We start from the raw sequence: 20877 nt of genomic DNA, 5'->3' as shown, positions 1-20877 counted from the left end.
CCTGTCAGACTCCTGTACATCCTGTCAGACTCCTGTATATCCTGTCAGACTCCTGTACATCCTGGCAGACTCCAGTGCATCCTGTCAGACTCCTGTAGATCCTGTCAGACTTCTGTACAGTATATCCTGTCAGACTCCTGTACATCATGTCAAACTCCTGTATATCCTGTCAGACTCCTGTACATCATGTCAGACTCCTGTCTTTCCTACCATACTCCTATACATCATGTCAGACTCCTATATATCCTGTCAGACTCCTGTATATCCTGTCAGACTCCTGTACATACTGGCAGACTCCACTGCATCATGTCAAACTCCTGTACATCCTGTCAGACTCCTGTACATCATGCCAGACTCCTGTCTATCCTACCATACTCCTATACATCATGTCAGACTCCTGTACATCCTGTCAGACTCCTGTACATCCTGTCAGACTCCTGTATATCCTGTCAGACTGCTGTACCTCCTGTCAGACTCCAGTGCATCATGTCAAACTCCTGTACATCCTGTCAGACTCCTGTACATCCTGTCAGACTCCTGTACATACTGTCAGACTCCTGTTTATCCTGTCAGACTCCTGTACATCATTGGTAGACTCCTGTAGATCCTGTCAGACTCCCGTACAGTATATCCTGTCAGACTCCTGTACATCACGTCAGACTCCTGTACATCATATCAGACTCCTGTACATCATGTCAGACTCCTGTATATCCTGTCAGACTCCTGTACATCATGTCAGACTCGTGTCTATCCTGCGATACTCCTATGCATCATGTCTGACTCCTGTACATCCTGTCAGATTCCTGTATACCCTGTCAGACTCCTGTACATCCTGACAGACTCCAATGCATCCTGTCAGACTCCTGTATATCCTGTCAGACTCCTGTACGTCATGTCAGACTCCTGTCTATCCTGCCATACTCCTATACATCCTGTCAGACTCCTGTCTATCCTGCCATACTCCTATACATCCTGTCAGACTCCTATACATCCTGTCAGACTCCTGTATATCCTGTCAGACTCCTGTACAGTATATCCTGTCAGAATCCTGTTCATTATGTCAGACTCCTGTATATCCTGTCAGACTCCTGTACATCATGTCAGACTCCTGTCTATCCTGCCATACTCCTATACATCCTGTCAGACTCCTATACATCCTGTCAAACTCCTGTATATCCTGTCAGACTCCTGTACATCCTGGCAGACTCCAGTGCATCCTGTCAGACTCCTGTAGATCCTGTCAGACTTCTGTACAGTATATCCTGTCAGACTCCTGTACATCATGTCAAACTCCTGTATATCCTGTCAGACTCCTGTACATCATGTCAGACTCCTGTCTTTCCTACCATACTCCTATACATCATGTCAGACTCCTGTATATCCTGTCAGACTCCTGTATATCCTGTCAGACTCCTGTACATCCTGGCAGACTCCACTGCATCATGTCAAACTCCTGTACATCCTGTCAGACTCCTGTACATCATGCCAGACTCCTGTCTATCCTACCATACTCCTATACATCATGTCAGACTCCTGTACATCCTGTCAGACTCCTGTACCTCCTGTCAGACTCCAGTGCATCATGTCAAACTCCTGTACATCCTGTCAGACTCCTGTACATCCTGTCAGACTCCTGTACATCCTGTCAGACTCCTGTACATACTGTCAGACTCCTGTACATCCTGTCAGCCTCCTGTATATCCTGTCAGACTCTTCTATATCCTGTCAGATGCCTGTATACATTGGCAGGAAGGCGGTGTCAGGATGCTCTGCAAGAGCTGTTCAGACATGTCCAAGGCTCTCCTATGACATCCTGACGGACTCCTGTACATCCTGTCAGACTCCTGTAAATCCTAGCAAACTCCAGTGCACCCTGTCAGACTCCTGTACAACCTGTCAGAATCCTGTACATCCTGTCAGACTGTTGTATATCCTGTCAGACTCCTGTACATCATGTCAGACTCCTGAAGATCCTGTCAGACTCCTGAAGATCCTGTCAGACTTCTGTACAGTATATCATGTCAGACTCCTGTACGTCACGTCAGACTCCTGTACGTCATGTCTGACTCCTGTACGTCATGTCAGACTCCTGTATATCATGTCAGACTCCTGTATATCCTGTTAGACTCCTGTATATCCTGTTAGACTCCTGTACATCATGTCAGACTCCTGTCTATCCTGTCAGACTCCTATACATCATGTCAGACTCCTGTATATCCTGTCAGACTCCTGTATATCCTGTCAAACTCCTGTCTATCCAGCCATACTCCTATACATCATGTCAGACTCCTGTACATCATGTCATACACCTGTCTATCCTGCCATACTCCTATACATCATGTCAGACTCCTGTACATCATGTCAGACTCCTGTACATCATGTCAGACACCTTTATATCCTTTCAGGCTCCTGTATATCCTTTCAGGCTCCTGTATATCCTTTCAGACTCCTGTAGATCCTGGCAGACTCCTGTACATCTTGTCAGACTCCTGTACATCTTGGCATACTCCTGTACATCTTGGCAGACTCCTGTACATCCTGGCAGACTCCAGTGCATCCTGTCAGACTACTGTATATCCTGCAGACTCCTCTATATCCTGTCAGACGCCTGTATACATTGGCAGGAAGGCAGTGTCAGGATGCTCTGCAAGTGCTGTTCAGACTTGCTCAAGGCTCTCCTATCTGATTGCAGGAGGATGATCTGGAATTGCTGGGCCATGGCTGGTGCTAGGGTGTTCGGCGCCCCCCTACAAATTATAAATTTGCGCCCTACCATACTTTACAAAGGGACAGCACACATAATGCCACCTGTAGCAGTTATGCCTTTACACATAATGCTCCCTACAGTAGTGCCACTTACTCACAATTCCCCCTGTGGTAGTGCCGCTTATACACAACGCCCCCTGTAGTAGTGGTGCTTACACAAGTAACACCCCATGTACCAGTGACACTTGTAAAAAGACGCAGTGATGCTTACACACGTAATGCACCCTGTACCAGTGATGCTTACACACGTAATGCACCCTGTAGCAGTGACGCTTACACAAGTAACTCCCCTTGTGGCAGTGATGCTTATACAAGACATCCTTTATACCAGTGATGCTTGCACACATATCGCCCCCTGTACCAGTGACGCTTATACACATAATGCTTCCTGTAGTAGTGACGCTTACACACATATCGCCCCCTGTAGCAGTGCCGTTTATACACAGTAAACCCTGTACCAGAGACGCTTACACACATTATTCTGCACAGCCACACACACACACTGTACATACATTACACACATACACAGTCACACATACATATACACAGATACTGTATACACACACACACAGACATACCGTATATACAGATACTGTACACACACACACACACACACACACACACACACACACACTTTCACTCACTCACTTGTTTTCCAGCCACTTACATAAGGAAGCCTGGCAGCTTATCCCGTGTTGCAGTCTGCAGCCTGGTCCTGTGTGCCTCCACCCCTTATTGCCATGTAACCCCGCCCCATTTTAGGTCCGCACACTGCACTGTGAGTCTGTGATGGCGGGGGGGGGGGGGGGGGGAGAGGAGGCTTGTAGCTGCCGGCGCCGCTGCCTGTCATGTAGTGTGACAGGCGCAGCAGCCGGCAGCAGCAGGGGGGAGAGGGCGGAGCAGCAGGGACATCAGCTCAGCACAGGGACATAGAGCAGGGAGAGCGCCTCTCCTTCCTGGCGCCTCCCTGCTTTGCAACCCTTTGCTGAGTGGTTAGCGCCGGGCCTGTGCTGGGCTCCCCTGCGGGACCCTTGTACAATCTGCAGTGTGTTTTATTTAACCTAATTCTCCTACTCCTACCCATTTAAAGAAGTCACTCTCTTACATTTATCCACAGTCCACAGACAAATGATCTATCAGTTCTGTTGCTTCCTAAGAAGTAAAAGCGCTTTTGAAACAACCTGGAGAACCTGTCCTGTTATCACCTGGGAGAGGGGCTCTAAACTGCACACCCTAGCAGCTTGTAATGAGAGGTGCTACCTCGATGATATTTGTAGTTCTGCACATAGGAGGGTTCACCAAAAGAAATATCCGACATACCACCTTCCGCAGGAGCGCACTCCAGCATCTGCTACCAAGAACCATTTTATAGGCACCTTAATAACTGCTTGCTGCAGCCTTCTCATTACAGTAATATTTGGGCTTCACATGAACACAAACATAAATAGCAAAGACACGCACTTATACAGAATACACAAATCATGTCTGTCAAGGCACAGTTTTAAAAAAAGACGATGAACAATGGGTGGACTCTACATCAAATGTTGCCATTTGTTGTTTTCCTCACTCAAGGCAATATGCATATATGTCTGTGAACAGAGAACCTCAGGGCCATCTTAAGTGAATTGTAGGCCCTGGGACAAAAACACTCATTCATGGGAATAAAAAAAAAAATTAAAATCTTGCCAAACCTGCAGGTCTGCGGTCCAGCGCCGTCTATCTGCATGCTTCCATACAGTGGATGTCCCTGATTGGTGGATAGCTCCACCCATCCACCAATCAGCACGCTGACAGCCATTTGTAAGAGGGTGGCGGTGCGTGTAGTGCCTGCTGCCGTGCAGGTGTAGTTTCGCTACTTTCCAGGCGCCGCACTCTCCCACCTTCAGGTACCGGAACCTACAACGGACCTGAAAATCTTCAGACTGGACCCGGACACGATGACCTAGGAGGAAGGAGATTGCTGAGTACCGTCCTCCTGACTGTGGACCGAAATGCCCTCCGGAACAGAGGAAAATAGCGCTTTCGGGCTAGGTGAGGGTCATCCTGGGCGCGCAGCCTCAGAGCCCGAATTTCACCTATTGGCACTCTCACACCAGGTGGAAATTCAACCTTGCACCGGCGTGCAAGGTTCACCGTTCGCCCTGAAGGAAGGGAGACAGATAGGGACAAACACAGAAGGAACACACGGACAGATGTTACTCACCGTCCTACGTCTTGTACTCCGATCTTCTTCACTTACAGGTCCCTGTAAGGAGGCAAAGAGAGAAACAGCCGTGCAGGGTCAAGAACAACTCTAGTGTGCATCCGCTACACTAGCTACATAAACAAAGCCCTCAAACTGGCTCAAGTGTGGGTGGTGATACACAAACTATGCACAAACTCTAAAACAACACTTTGCCCTGCACGGTAACAACACACATAACATCATCAAAGTACAACATCAAACGGTGCTGTTCCTTTATATCCCTACCTGCACTCTTGGGGGTGGACGCCGTACAGCCTACCCACCTCCTATACCCTCTCTTATGTGGGGCTCAGGCCAAGCGAGCCTGCCTACCTATACTCCTTGGGGTGGCCTAGGCCTAGTGCCCAGCGCCACCTTTATTCACCTTGGGGGGGACCACTTATCTACTGGGCTTAACGCCCCCTAACTGCACACAGGCCAGAGGCCTGACTTTATCCCTCGGGCCTAGCGACCGTCTAACGTGTCGCCCGTTGGGTGACCTGGGCCTAATGCCCTGGGTCACCTTATATCCCTAAACCACCAAAATACACTAGGGCCTAATGCCCTCTAATGTCCCACAGGCCTATTGCCTGAATTGCTCCTCGGGCCTAATGCCCACCTACTGTGCCCACAGGCCGGGAGGGCCCGACTGTGCTCACGGGCCTAGTGCCCGATCACCCGGTGGTCTAGGGAGGAGGTGGGAGGCACCTTAGCAGGGCCTACCTGCGGTGGAGAAGGCTGCAGTGGGGAACTGCACAGCTCAATTGCTTCCCACCACTGCAGCGCTTCTCGGTCTGGATGGGCTCTTCTGCCGCTGGCCCGTCCTGACCAGCGCCGCCGCCGTCTCCTCTGTGCGTCCAGCCGCCACTGGACATCTTCTTCCAGGAGCCGGGCATCTTCTGGTCTCTTCCAGGGCCACCAGAGCTCTTCCTGCGATGTCTTCCTCCTCCTGGCGCCGCCCGAATCTTCACCGCTCTTCGGCGTGGCTTCTTCTAGCTTCGGCTCCCGCCCGCCGTCTTCAGCGCTCTTCCGCGCGCTCTCCGTCTTCGGCTCCCGCCTGGCGTCTGACGTCATACGCTGGGGGCGGGGCCTATGACGCGGCTAGTGCCGATTGGCTCACCGCACCCTTCTCCGATTGGCTCAGCTCCGCTATTTGAATACCTCCTGCAGCCTCCGGTCCGGTGCAGGGAAGAGTCTAATCCCTGCACCGGACACCCACCGCTCATGCACACTGACAGGCGCTGGGGACAGACAACCTGCCCCAGCGCTGTCATACACGCCCTCCCGCAGGGGACACAGATCCCCTGCAAGCTGCTGCTGGGATGTGTCCTGGGGTACAGGGCACATTTCCACACATTCACTGGCTGCAGGCTGGGAGGCAGGTAGAAAATGTTGCACTCTGATTGGTGGACAGCTCATCAATAAATAAATAAATAAATAAATATGCTGACAGCCAATCACTGTCTGGCTGTAAGCTGTGTAATTTACAATCAGCATTCTCTACCTGCGTTCGAAGGCCCCTAGAATCGTGGGGCCCTGGGGAGTTGCCCAGTGTGCCTATATGTTAAGATGGTCCTGCAGCAGCTTGCATTGACACGCCAGCGACACTCCCACAATATGCCCACTGAACAGACTATTCTTTGCATACGCTACTAGCCACCTCCCTGTCATTGCCCAGGAACACCCATCACGCCACCATCTTCGTGATACCGTCTGAATGGATGGCAACAGCATTTTTGTGCACACACAGTGTAATGCATGCGCCATACGGGTTTTCAGAACTTTTCTCGTATGCCCAGTGGCATATAATCGTCAGCTATGTGAACAATGGCATTGCCTGCAGATTGTGTAAGGCTCATTAGGTGGCATTTGGAATCATATACTATGATTACAAAAGATATCCTTCACCCATTCCTACCAATCTTGGTGTAAGATAAATTGGTGGATGTAACACATATGTTATGAACTGAAACCCATATGAACTTCTATTAGTGTAAATTACATTATAATTATCTAATTATCCAATAAACTGATTAATTTACATTTTCTCAAATTTGCATTAATTTGTAGGTTGCCATTGACGCTGTTAAAAATATTCGTACAGTTGTTTCTTTAACCCGGGAGAAGAAATTTGAGGCCATTTATGAAAAGACCCTGGAGGGACCCTACAGGTACTAATAGGGAAAGTAGGGATAACATAAGGTTATACTATAACATAATACGCAGCTTACACTCAGACCCCCTTTAAAACATGGTACCTTTGACTTAAAGTTTGTTAGTGAGCTTCATGTCGCTTTACTAAACACAAGGGATGACTTGCAGCTGAGCACCAAGGGGAATATATAATAGCCTGTGATGTGGAGGCTGTGTGGAAAGTTCTGCAAGTATTCAAAGCATACTTGCCCATTCTCCCGGAAAGGCCGGGAGGCTCCCGAAATTAGAGTGGCACTCCCGGCCCCCTGGAGAAGGGGGCAAGTCTCCCGCATCCCGCTTGCCCCCTCCCTCCGCCGCACTCCGCCCGCTGCACCCCACGACCCCCACCACTTTCAGCCTGATTACTATAAAAAGGGGTGGGGTGGGGTGATGAGTCGATCGCGCTAAGTTGCAGCATCGTAGCCCCGCCTCCGCTCTGCAATACCAATAATGTGGGCATTACAAAGCAGGGGCGTGACGTGAGTACGATGATGCAAACACATCACCACGTTCCGGTACCGCCTCCTCCACGCCCCCTCTTGTGTGACCTGGCTGCTCTCTCCCGGAGGGAGCAGCCACAAAGTAGGTAAGTGTGATTTAAAGCGGAAGTCATTGTCACTTCAAAAATACGCTCAGAGTCACAAAACTTCCCACACAGCCTGCACATTACAGGCTATTAAATAATGCCCCAAATCTAGTGTAGAAATTTTTCCCTATTACATGGAAGCAACCTGAACAAAAGGGGTCATTCAGATCTGATTGCTGGGCTGCTAATTTTGCTGTCCTGCGATCAGATAGTTGCCGCCCCCAAATTCGCCATGCAAGTGTGCGATCCTATGTGTATGCCAAGCTGCTAAAATTCACTTTGTGAAGTCTCTGCGCAGCCCAGGACTTACTCCTCCAGTGCGATAGAATCAGGTTGATTGAGGCTGGAGCTGACGTCACACACCCTCCCTGAAAACGCTTGGGCACGCCTGCGTTTTTCCGAACACTCCCAGTAAACGGTCAGTTACCACCCACAAACGGCCTCTTCCTGTCAATCACCTAGCAAATGCCCGTACGATTCAAATTTTCACACCATCCTGTCGCTGGCGGGGGATGCCCTTTGTTGTTGTCCGATGTGAGTATGCATTGCTGCATACGCCTGTGCTGTTAGTACTTGATCGCCGGCTGTGCAAAAACGCACAGCAGCGATCAGATCTGAATGACCCCCAAAACGCACCCCTTAAATAGGATTTTAATACCTACCGTAGAGGATGCTGGGGATGCTTTAAGAACCATGGGGTATAGACGGGATTCGCAGGAGACATGGGCACTTTAAGACTTTAAATGGGTGTGACCTGGCTCCTCCCTCTATGCCCCTCCTCTAGACTCCAGTTATAGGAACTGTGCCCAGGGAGATGGACATTTCAAGGAAAAGGATTTATTGTTAAACTAAGGGTGAGATACATACCAGCTCACACCACAAACACGCCGTACAACATGGCATTAAACAGAAGTCCAGTCAACGGCATGAACAAAATCAGCAACAGGCTGACCATACCTGAAACACAACCTTTGTGTAACACAAGCAATAACTATGAATACAAGTACTGCAGATAGTGTCTGCACAGGGACGGGCGCCCAGCATCCTCTACGGACTAAGAGAAAAGGATTTACCGGTAGGTATTAAAATCCTATTTTCTCATACGTCCTAGAGGATGCTGGGGATGCTTCAAGAACCATGGGGTTTATACCAAAGCTCTAGAACGGGCGGGAGAGTGCGGATGACTCTGCAGCACCGATTGACCAAACAAGAGGTCCTCCTCAGCCAGGGTATCAAACTTGTAAAACTTCGCAAAGGTGTTTGATCCCGACGAAGTAGCAGCTCTGCAAAGCTGTAATGCCGAGACCCTTTGGGCAGCCGCCCAGGATGAGCCCACCTTTTTGGTAGAATGGGCTTTCACCGATTTCGGTAACGGCAATCTTGCCGTAGAATGAGCCTGCTGAATCGTATTACAGATCCAGCGTGCAATAGTCTGCTTGGAAGCAGGAGCCCCAATCTTGTTGGGAGCCCACAAGACAAACAGAGCCTCTGTTTTCCTAATCTGAGCCGTTCTGGCGACATAGATTTTCAAAGCTCTGACCACATCGAGAGACTTCGACTCCGCCAAGGCGTCAGTAGCCACTGGCACCACAATAGGCTGATTTACGTGAAACGATGAAACCACTTTTGGCATAAATTGCTGACGAGTTCTCAACTTCGCTCTATCTGCATGGAAGATCAAATAGGGGCTTTTGTGAGACAAAGCCGTCAATTCAGACACCCGCCTTGCGGATGCCAAGGCCAATAGCATGACCACTTTCCAAGTAAGGAATTTCAAATCAACCTTACACAAAGGTTCAAACCAATGAGATTGTAGGAACTGCAACACCACATTAAGATCCCATGGTGCCACTGGGGGCAAAAAGGGAGGTTGGATGTGCAGCACGCCCTTCACGAAGGTCTGAACTTCTGGAAGGGAGGCCAATTCTTTCTGAAATAAAATAGATAAGGCCGAAATTTGTACTTTAATGGAGCCTAACTTTAGGCCCGCATCCACACCTGCACCAAGACACATATTTTCTCGAAATACGGTGGTAATGCTTTGCCGTTACTTCTTTTCTAGCCTGAAGTAGTGTGGGAATGACTTTACTGGGAATACCCTTTCGGGCTAGGATTTGGTGTTCAACCGCCATGCCGTCAAACGCAGCCACGGTAAGTCTTGATACATGCACAGTCCTTGCTGTAACATGTCCTCTCGTAGAGGAAGAGGCCAGGGATCTTCTATGAGTAATTCTTGAAGATCTGGATACCAAGCCATCCTTGGCCAGTCTGGAACAATGAGGATCGCCTGAACCTTTGTTCTTCTTATGATCTTTATCACCTTCGGAATGAGTGGAAGTGGAGGGAACACATAGACCGACTGAAACACCCATGGTGTCACCAGGGCGTCCACCGCTATTGCTTGAGGGTCCCTCGACCTGGAACAATATCTCTGAAGTTTCTTGTTGAGGCGGGACGCCATCATGTCTATTTGAGGAATTCCCCAATGACTTGTCACTTCTGCAAAAACCTCTTGATGAAGACCCCACTCTCCTGGATGGAGATCGTGTCTGCTGAGGAAGTCTGCTTCCCAGTTTTCCACTCCTGGAATGAAGACTGCTGACAGAGTGCTTGCATGTCTTTCCGCCCAGCGAAGAACTTTTGTGGCCTCGGCCATCGCCGCTCTGCTCTTTGTTCCGCCCTGGCGATTTATGTATGCCACTGCTGTTATGTTGTCTGACTGAATCAAGACTGGCAGACCGCGAAGAAGATGTTCCGCTTGCAGAATGTCGTTGTAAATGGTCCTTAATTCCAGAATGTTTATGTGCAGACAAGCTTCTTGGCTTGACCATTTTCCCTGAAAGTTTCTCCCCTGTGTGACTGCTCCCCAGCCTTGGAGACTTGCATCTATGGTCACCAGGATCCAATCCTGAATCCCGAACCTGCATCCCTCCAGAAGGTTAGAACTGTGCAGCCACTACAGAAGGTAGATCCTGGTCCTGGAAGATAGGATTATTTTCCGGTGCAGGTGAGACCCGGACCACTTGTCCAACAGGTCCCACTGAAACACCCTGGCTTGGAACCCGCCACCATCTTCCCCAGTAACTGAGTGCATTGAAGAACTGACACTTTTGCCGGTTTAAGAATCTGTTTTACCATATTCTGTATTTCCAGAGTCTTTTCCACTGGAAGAAAAACTCGCTGTAATTCTGTATCCAGAATCATACCCAGGAACGACAGCCGTGTCGTCGGAGCCAACTGTGATTTTGGCAAGTTTAGGACCATGTTGTTGCAGAATCGTCAGTGAGAGCGCAACATTTTTCAGCAATTGCTCCCTGGATCTCGCCTTTATGAGGAGATCGTCCAAGTACGGGATAATTGTAATTCGCTGCTTGCGCAGGAGAACCATCATTTCTGCCATAACCTTGGTGAAAATCCTTGGTGCTGTGGACAGACCAAACGGCAACGTCTCAAATTGGTAATGACAATCCTGAACAGCAAACCTCAGGTATGCCTGATGTGGAGGATATATGGGAACATGTAAGTGAGCATCCTTTATGTCGACCGACACCATAAAATCCCCCTCTTCCAGACTGGAGATCACTGCTCTGAGAGATTCCATCTTGAATTTTAATCTTTTTAGAAAAAATTGAGGGATTTTAGGTTCAGAATCGGTCTGACTGAGCCATCCAGCTTCGGGACCACGAACAGACTCGAATAAAAACCCTCCCCCCATTGTGACGGGGGTACCGTGACAATGACTTGATCTTGACACAGCTTTAGTATTGCCGCGCATACTACCGCCCTTTCTAGATGAGAAGCTGGCAAGGCCGATTTGAAAAATCGGTGAGGGGGCACGTCTTAAAACTCCAATTTGTACCCTTAGGTTACTATTTCCAATATCCAAGGATCCAGGTCCGAGTGTACCCAGACCTGACTGAAGAGTTTGAGACGTGCCCCCACCGGTGCGGACTCCCGCAGCGGAGCCCCAGCGTCATGCGGTGGATTTGGTAGAAGCCGGAGAGGACTTCTGCTCTTGGGAACTTGCCACAGCCTGTGACCTCTTTCCCCTTCCTCTTCCTCTCGCAGCAAGGAAGGAGGACCCTCGTCCTTTTTTTGAATGTATTGGTCCGAAAGGACTGCATCTGTTGTGCAGGAACATAAGGTAAAAATGACGACTTACCCGCGGTAGCCGTAGATACCAGGTCAGTGAGGCCGTCACCAAGCAAGACACTACCATTAAACAATAAAGAATACATCACCTTCTTAGAGTCAGCATCATCATTCCATTGATGAATCCACAATGCTCTCCTAGCCGAGACAGTCATGGCATTGGCCCTTGATCCCAAAAGGCCAATATCCCTTGCAGCTTCTTTTAAATATGCTGCAGCGTCCCTGATATGACCCAGAGTCAAAAGCATGTTATCCCTATCCAGGGTATCTATCTCAGATGACAAGTTATCTGCCCATTTTTCAATAGCGCTACTCACCCATGCCGAAGCAACAGCAGGTCTGAGTAGCGACCCTGTAGTGACATAAATGGATTATAGGGTATTTTCCTGCTTACGATCCGCAGGATCCTTTAAGGCTGCCATGTCAGGAGACGGAAGTGCCACCTTCTTGGACAGACGCGATAGAGCCTTGTCCACTGTGTGGGTTGACTCCCACTTTTCCCTGTCCCCCGAGAGGAACGCATATGCCACTGGAATTCTTTTGGGAATCTGTACCTTCTTGTCAGGATTTTCCCAAGCCTTTTCAAAAAGAGCGTTCAGTTCATGAGAGGGAGGAAACGTTATCTCAGGTTTCTTTCCTTTAAACATACAGACCTCTGTGATATATAATACGTCTTTTATCGCCACAATCATGTACTGAATGCTCTTAGCCAGTTTAGGATTTAATCAGGCATCACTATAGTCGACACTGGAATCAGAGTCCGTGTCGGTATCGGTATCTGATATCTGGGTAAATGCACGTTTCTGTGACCCCGAAGGGGTCTGAGCTTGTGACAATGCATCTTCCATGGATTTCCTCCATGTCTGGTTTTTAGACTCTTATTTATCTAATCTCTTAGTCAACCGAGCCACATTTGCATTCAAAACACTCCACATATTTACCCACTCAGCAGTCGGCGGTGCCGACAGGGTCACTCCCACCTCCTTTTCTGTCCCCACTCCGGCCTCCTCCTGGGAAGAGCACTCAGCCTCAGACATGTCGACACACACGTACCGACACCTACAAACACACTGGGCTATACGGGACAGACCCACAGCAAAGCCTGTTAGAAAGACACAGAGGGAGTTTGCCAGCTCACAACCCAGCGCCCAACCCGGTACTGAGACTTTACATACAATGCCGCAGACCTGCTGGCGCTTTTATAATAAAGATAATAGCACCAAATCTACTGTGCCTCTCCCCCCCTGTGCCTCTCCCCCCCCCCCCCCCCCCCCCCCCCTGTTTTGCACCGTTACTTGTACGGCAGTGTGGAGGTAAGGGCCAGCGTCTCTGCAGCTTGTGTGGAGAGAAAATGGCGCTGATCAGAGCTGTAAGGGCTAAGCCACGTTCCCTCACCAGCGTGCTTCAGTCCCGCTCAAATCTATATAATTATACTGGCGGGGGTCTATATTTAGTGCCTAGGCACTTTTAATATACTTATTTGCCAGTCAAAACTTCAGTATTCATGCTGCCCAGGGCGCCCCCCCCCTGCGCCCTGCACCCTGTCCGTGCCGCTGTGTGTTTGGGAGCATGGCGTGCAGCGCGACAGCTGTGCGGTACCTCAACACTGAAGACTTCTGCCGTCACTGAAGACTTCTTTTCTTCTTTTACTCACCCGGCTTCTTTCTTCTGGCTCTGCAAGAGGGGTCACGGCGCGGCTCCGGGAACGAGCAGCTAGGCGCATCAAGTGATCGGACCCTCTGGAGCTAATGGTGTCCAGTAGCCTAAGAAGCAAAGCCTTTGAACTCACAGAAGTAGGCCTGCTTCTCTCCCCTCAGTCCCACGATGCAGGGAGCCTGTTGCCAGCAGTGCTCCCTGAACATAAAAAACCTAACATAAGTCTTTTTTCAGAGAAACCCTGGAGCGCTCCCCTAAGTGTGACCAGTCTCCCTGGGCACAGAATCTAACTGGAGTCTGGAGGAGGGACATAGAGGGAGGAGCCAGTTCACACCCATTTAAAGTTTTAAAGTGCCCATGTCTCTTGCAAATCCCGTCTATACCCCATGGTTCTTGAAGCATCCCCAGCATCCTCTAGGACGTATGAGAAATTAACATTTCTTCTAACTGTGATTCACAATAATGATATCATTGTTTTTGCGCTTGCAAATAACTGCTGTTTAGGCAATCTTGGCAAAGATTTAAGTTTGATAAGTAGAAAAATGCCAAGCCCCCGTACATGACAGCGTGCTAGGATTCTGCTAATAACGCAGGAAATATCTATGACACAGCTTTCTCTATTTGCTGAATGCGGCACTCCCCATTGATGCTGAACGCAGCACTCCCCATTGATGCTGGACGCAGCACTCCCCATTGATGCTGGGCGCAGCACTCCCCATTGATGCTGGACACAGCACTCCCCTTTGATGCTGAACACGGCACTCTTCATTGATGCTGGATGCAGCACTCCCCATTGATGCTGGACGCAGCACTCCCCATTGATGCTGAACGCGGCACTCCCCATTGATGCTGAACGCGGCACTCCCCATTGATGCTGAACGCGGCACTCCCCATTGATGCTGGACGCGGCACTCCCCATTGATGCTGAACGCGGCACTCCCCATTGATGCTGGACGCGGCACTCCCCATTGATGCTGGACGCGGCACTCCCCATTGATGCTGAATGCAACACTCCCATTGATGCTGGACGCAGCACTCCCCATTGATGCTGATCGCAGCACTCCCCATTCACAAGGGGGTAATTCAGATCTGATCACAGCAGCAAATTTGTTAGCTAATGGGCAAAACCATGTGCACTGCAGGTGGGGCAGATATAACATTTGCAGAGAGTTAGATTTGGGTGGGTTATATTGGGAGTCATTCCGACCCGATCGCACGCTGCGCTTCTTTGCAGCCGTGCGATCGGGTCAGACTGCGCATGCGCGGCAGCCGCATTGCACAGGCTCGCTGTTACTCGGCGATGGACGGCGACAGGCAGCGACGCAGCTAGCGAAGAAAGCGGTCGCAGCGGCGGCCACAAGAAGATTGACAGGAGGAATGCGAATCCGGGCGGCAACTCATCATTTTAGGGGAGTGGTGAGTCCAACGCAGGCGTGTCCAGGCATTTGGAGGGCGGATGTCTGACGTCAATTCCGGGACCTGCATCGCTGGATCGATCGCACAGGGTAAGTAACTCTTACCCTGGTCTTCTTTTACAGGAAACTTTTTTTGCATATCAGGGCTGCACAAGCGTTCGCAGCCCTGCTATGCAGAAATACACTCCCCCATAGGCGGCGTCTAGTTGATCAGTGCAGTGCACATAGGGGATTATTTAGAGTTGATCAGTTACTCTGACATGCGGTGGGACGCCCAGCACAGGGCTAGTCCACCCCGCATATCAGGCCCTACCCCATACCTCTGTTGTCCGGACTGCGCCCCGACAACGGCATTCTAACGCCATTGGCACGCCCCCTCCCACCCCGCGACCGCCTCTCCCTGTCAATCAGGCAGAGGCGATCGCAGTCAGTGAGATGCTGTTAGCATGTCACTGTGCTCAAGGGGTGCGCACGCGCAGTGCACCGCTGTGCGTGCGCACTCCACACACAATTACCCCCATGGTTTTGCCCATTAGCTAACAAATTTGCTGCTGCGACCAGATCTGAGGGCCTTATTTAGACCTGATCGCTAGGGTGCGTTTTTTGCATCCCTGCGATCAGGTAGTTGCCGCCTACAGGGGGAGGGGGAAATCGCTGTGCAGAAGAGCTGCACAAATTTTGTGCAGTCTCTGCACAGCGCAAGACTTACTCTTCCAGTGCGATGATCGGGGCCGGAGCTGACGTCAGAAACAGTCCCTCCAAACGCCTGGTCCCTCCTGCGTTTTTCCGGACACTCCTCTAAAACGGTCAGTTGCCACCCACAAACGGCCTCTTCCTGTCAGTCACCTAGCAATCATCCGTGCGATCGCTTTTCCCGCACCATTTCGTCGCAGACCAGTGCTCCCTGGCACTCCCCGGTGCCCCTGTGCATTGCGATGCATACGCACGCGCAGTTCAGTCCTGATCACCTGCTGTGCAAAAAACGCACAGCAGTGATCAGGTCTGAATCGGACCCTGAATTAGGCCCACTGAATGCAGCACTCCCCACTATCGCTGAATGCAGGATTCCCCATTAATGCTGAATGCAGATATCCCAATTCACTTCTGTGTCAGCATGGGAGCAGTTACACTCAGAAAACACTAGTGATGAGCGCCTGAAATTTTTCGGGTTTTGTGTTTTGGTTTTGGGTTCGGTTCCGCGGCCGTGTTTTGGGTTCGACCGCGTTTTGGCAAAACCTCACCGAATTTTTTTTGTCGGATTCGGGTGTGTTTTGGATTCGGGTGTTTTTTTCAAAAAACCCTAAAAAACAGCTTAAATCATAGAATTTGGGGGTCATTTTGATCCCATATTATTAACCTCAAAAACCATAATTTCCACTCATTTTCAGTCTATTCTGAATACCTCACACCTCACAATATTATTTTTAGTTCTAAAATTTGCACCGAGGTCGCTGGATGACTAAGCTAAGCGACCCTAGTGGCCGACACAAACACCGGGCCCATCTAGGAGTGGCACTGCAGTGTCACGCAGGATGTCCCTTCCAAAAAACCCTCCCCAAACAGCACATGACGCAAAGAAAAAAAGAGGCGCAATGAGGTAGCTGTGTGAGTAAGATTAGCGACCCTAGTGGCCGACACAAACACCGGGCCCATCTAGGAGTGGCACTGCAGTGTCACGCAGGATGGCCCTTCCAAAAAACCCTCCCCAAACAGCACATGACGCAAAGAAAAAAAGAGGCGCAATGAGGTAGCTGACTGTGTGAGTAAGATAAGCGACCCTAGTGGCCGACACAAACACCGGGCCCATTTAGGAGTGGCACTGCAGTGTCACGCAGGATGTCCCTTCCAAAAAACCCTCCCCAAACAGCACATGACGCAAAGAAAAAAAGAGGCGCAATGAGGTAGCTGTGTGAGTAAGATTAGCGACCCTAGTGGCCGACACAAACACCGGGCCCATCTAGGAGTGGCACTGTAGTGTCACGCAGGATGGCCCTTCCAGAAAACCCTCCCCAAACAGCACATGACGCAAAGAAAAAAAGAGGCGCAATGAGGTAGCTGACTGTGTGAGTAAGATAAGCGACCCTAGTGGCCGACACAAACACCGGGCCCATTTAGGAGTGGCACTGCAGTGTCACGCAGGATGTCCCTTCCAAAAAACCCTCCCCAAACAGCACATGACGCAAAGAAAAAAAGAGGCGCAATGAGGTAGCTGACTGTGTGAGTAAGATAAGCGACCCTAGTGGCCGACACAAACACCGGGCCCATTTAGGAGTGGCACTGCAGTGTCACGCAGGATGTCCCTTCCAAAAAACCCTCCCCAAACAGCACATGACGCAAAGAAAAAAAGAGGCGCAATGAGGTAGCTGTGTGAGTAAGATTAGCGACCGTAGTGGCCGACACAAACACCGGGCCCATTTAGGAGTGGCACTGCAGTGTCACGCAGGATGTCCCTTCCAAAAAACCCTCCCCAAACAGCACATGACGCAAAGAAAAAAAGAGGCGCAATGAGGTAGCTGTGTGAGTAAGATTAGCGACCCTAGTGGCCGACACAAACACCGGGCCCATCTAGGAGTGGCACTGCAGTGTCACGCAGGATGGCCCTTCCAAAAAACCCTCCCCAAACAGCACATGACGCAAAGAAAAAAAGAGGCGCAATGAGGTAGCTGACTGTGTGAGTAAGATAAGCGACCCTAGTGGCCGACACAAACACCGGGCCCATTTAGGAGTGGCACTGCAGTGTCACGCAGGATGGCCCTTCCAAAGAACCCTCCCCAAACAGCACATGACGCAAAGAAAAAAAGAGGCGCAATGAGGTAGCTGACTGTGTGAGTAAGATAAGCGACCCTAGTGGCCAACACAAACACCGGGCCCATTTAGGAGTGGCACTGCAGTGTCACGCAGGATGTCCCTTCCAAAAAACCCTCCCCAAACAGCACATGACGCAAAGAAAAAAAGAGGCGCAATGAGGTAGCTGACTGTGTGAGTAAGATAAGCGACCCTAGTGGCCGACACAAACACCGGGCCCATTTAGGAGTGGCACTGCAGTGTCACGCAGGATGTCCCTTCCAAAAAACCCTCCCCAAACAGCACATGACGCAAAGAAAAATAAAAGAAAAAAGAGGTGCAAGATGGAATTGTCCTTGGGCCCTCCCACCCACCCTTATGTTGTATAAACAAAACAGGACATGCACACTTTAACCAACCCATCATTTCAGTGACAGGGTCTGCCACACGACTGTGACTGATATGACGGGTTGGTTTGGCCCCCCTCAAAAAAGAAGCAATTAATCTCTCCTTGCACAAACTGGCTCTACAGAGGCAAGATGTCCACCTCATCATCATCCTCCGATATATCACCGTGTACATCCCCCTCCTCACAGATTATCAATTCGTCCCCACTGGAATCCACCATCTCAGCTCCCTGTGTACTTTGTGGAGGCAATTGCTGCTGGTCAATGTCTCCGCGGAGGAATTGATTATAATTCATTTTAATGAACATCATCTTCTCCACATTTTCTGGATGTAACCTCGTACGCCGATTGCTGACAAGGTGAGCGGCGGCACTAAACACTCTTTCGGAGTACACACTTGTGGGAGGGCAACTTAGGTAGAATAAAGCCAGTTTGTGCAATGGCCTCCAAATTGCCTCTTTTTCCTGCCAGTATAAGTATGGACTGTGTGACGTGCCTACTTGGATGCGGTCACTCATATAATCCTCCACCATTCTTTCAATGGTGAGAGAATCATATGCAGTGACAGTAGACGACATGTCCGTAATCGTTGTCAGGTCCTTCAGTCCGGACCAGATGTCAGCATCAGCAGTCGCTCCAGACTGCCCTGCATCACCGCCAGCGGGTGGGCTCGGAATTCTGAGCCTTTTCCTCGCACCCCCAGTTGCGGGAGAATGTGAAGGAGGAGATGTTGACAGGTCGCGTTCCGCTTGACTTGACAATTTTCTCACCAGCAGGTCTTTCAACCCCAGCAGACTTGTGTCTGCCGGAAAGAGAGATCCAAGGTAGGCTTTAAATCTAGGATCGAGCATGGTGGCCAAAATGTAGTGCTCTGATTTCAACAGATTGACCACCCGTGAATCCTTGTTAAGCGAATTAAGGGCTCCATCCACAAGTCCCACATGCCTAGCGGAATCGCTCCGTGTTAGCTCCTCCTTCAATGTCTCCAGCTTCTTCTGCAAAAGCCTGATGAGGGGAATGACCTGACTTAGGCTGGCAGTGTCTGAACTGACTTCACGTGTGGCAAGTTCAAAGGGCAGCAGAACCTTGCACAACGTTGAAATCATTCTCCACTGCGCTTGAGACAGGTGCATTCCACCTCCTATATCGTGCTCAATTGTATAGGCTTGAATGGCCTTTTGCTGCTCCTCCAACCTCTGAAGCATATAGAGGGTTGAATTCCACCTCGTTACCACTTCTTGCTTCAGATGATGGCAGGGCAGGTTCAGTAGTTTTTGGTGGTGCTCCAGTCTTCTGTACGTGGTGCCTGTACGCCGAAAGTGTCCCGCAATTCTTCTGGCCACCGACAGCATCTCTTGCACGCCCCTGTCGTTTTTTAAATAATTCTGCACCACCAAATTCAAGGTATGTGCAAAACATGGGACGTGCTGGAATTTGCCCATATTTAATGCACACACAATATTGCTGGCGTTGTCCGATGCCACAAATCCACAGGAGAGTCCAATTGGGGTAAGCCATTCCGCGATGATCTTCCTCAGTTGCCGTAAGAGGTTTTCAGCTGTGTGCGTATTCTGGAAGGCGGTGATACAAAGTGTAGCCTGCCTAGGAAAGAGTTGGCGTTTGCGAGATGCTGCTACTGGTGCCGCCGCTGCTGTTCTTGCGGCGGGAGTCCATACATCTACCCAGTGGGCTGTCACAGTCATATAGTCCTGACCCTGCCCTGCTCCACTTGTCCACATGTCCGTGGTTAAGTGGACATTGGGTACAGCTGCATTTTTTAGGACACTGGTGACTCTTTTTCTGAGGTCTGTGTAAATTTTCGGTATCGCCTGCCTAGAGAAATGGAACCTAGATGGTATTTGGTACCGGGGACACAGTACCTCCAACAAGTCTCTAGTTGGCTCTGCAGTAATGATGGATACCGGAACCACGTTTCTCACCACCCAGGATGCCAAGGCCTCAGTTATCCGCTTTGCAGTAGGATGACTGCTGTGATATTTCATCTTCCTCGCAAAGGACTGTTGGACAGTCAATTGCTTGGTGGAAGTAGTAAAAGTGGTCTTACGACTTCCCCTCTGGGATGACCATCGACTCCCAGCAGCAACAACAGCAGCGCCAGCAGCAGTAGGCGATACACGCAAGGATGCATCGGAGGAATCCCAGGCAGGAGAGGACTCGTCAGAATTGCCAGTGACATGGCCTGCAGGACTATTGGCATTCCTGGGGAAGGAGGAAATTGACACTGAGGAAGTTGGTGGGGTGGTTTGCGTGAGCTTGGTTACAAGAGGAAGGGATTTACTGGTCAGTGGACTGCTTCCGCTGTCACCCAAAGTTTTTGAACTTGTCACTGACTTATTATGAATGCGCTGCAGGTGACGTATAAGGGAGGATGTTCCGAGGTGGTTAACGTCCTTACCCCTACTTATTACAGCTTGACAAAGGGAACACACGGCTTGACACCTGTTGTCCGCATTTCTGTTGAAATACCTCCACACCGAAGAGCTGATTTTTTTGGTATTTTCACCAGGCATGTCAACGGCCATATTCCTCCCACGGACAACAGGTGTCTCCCCGGGTGCCTGACTTAAACAAACCACCTCACCATCAGAATCCTCCTGGTCAATTTCCTCCCCAGCGCCAGCAACACCCATATCCTCCTCATCCTGGTGTACTTCAACACTGACATCTTCAATC

The 20877-nt window shown here is 50.1% G+C and overlaps 1 protein-coding gene across 1 annotated transcript in view; it reads left to right on the top strand.

Moving 5' to 3' along the window:
• Positions 1–20877, top strand: part of LOC134929556 (ATP-dependent translocase ABCB1-like) — a 270024-nt gene that overhangs the window by 209206 nt on the left and 39941 nt on the right. The window contains exon 19 of the mRNA XM_063925150.1: positions 7061–7161. Within this exon, the coding sequence (XP_063781220.1) occupies positions 7061–7161 (101 nt within the window). The remainder of the gene's footprint in view (positions 1–7060; positions 7162–20877) is intronic.

The sequence above is a fragment of the Pseudophryne corroboree genome, chromosome 5 (genome assembly GCF_028390025.1).
Source record: "Pseudophryne corroboree isolate aPseCor3 chromosome 5, aPseCor3.hap2, whole genome shotgun sequence".
Classification (NCBI taxonomy): domain Eukaryota; kingdom Metazoa; phylum Chordata; class Amphibia; order Anura; family Myobatrachidae; genus Pseudophryne; species Pseudophryne corroboree.
This window is presented reverse-complemented; position numbering and strand designations above follow the sequence as displayed.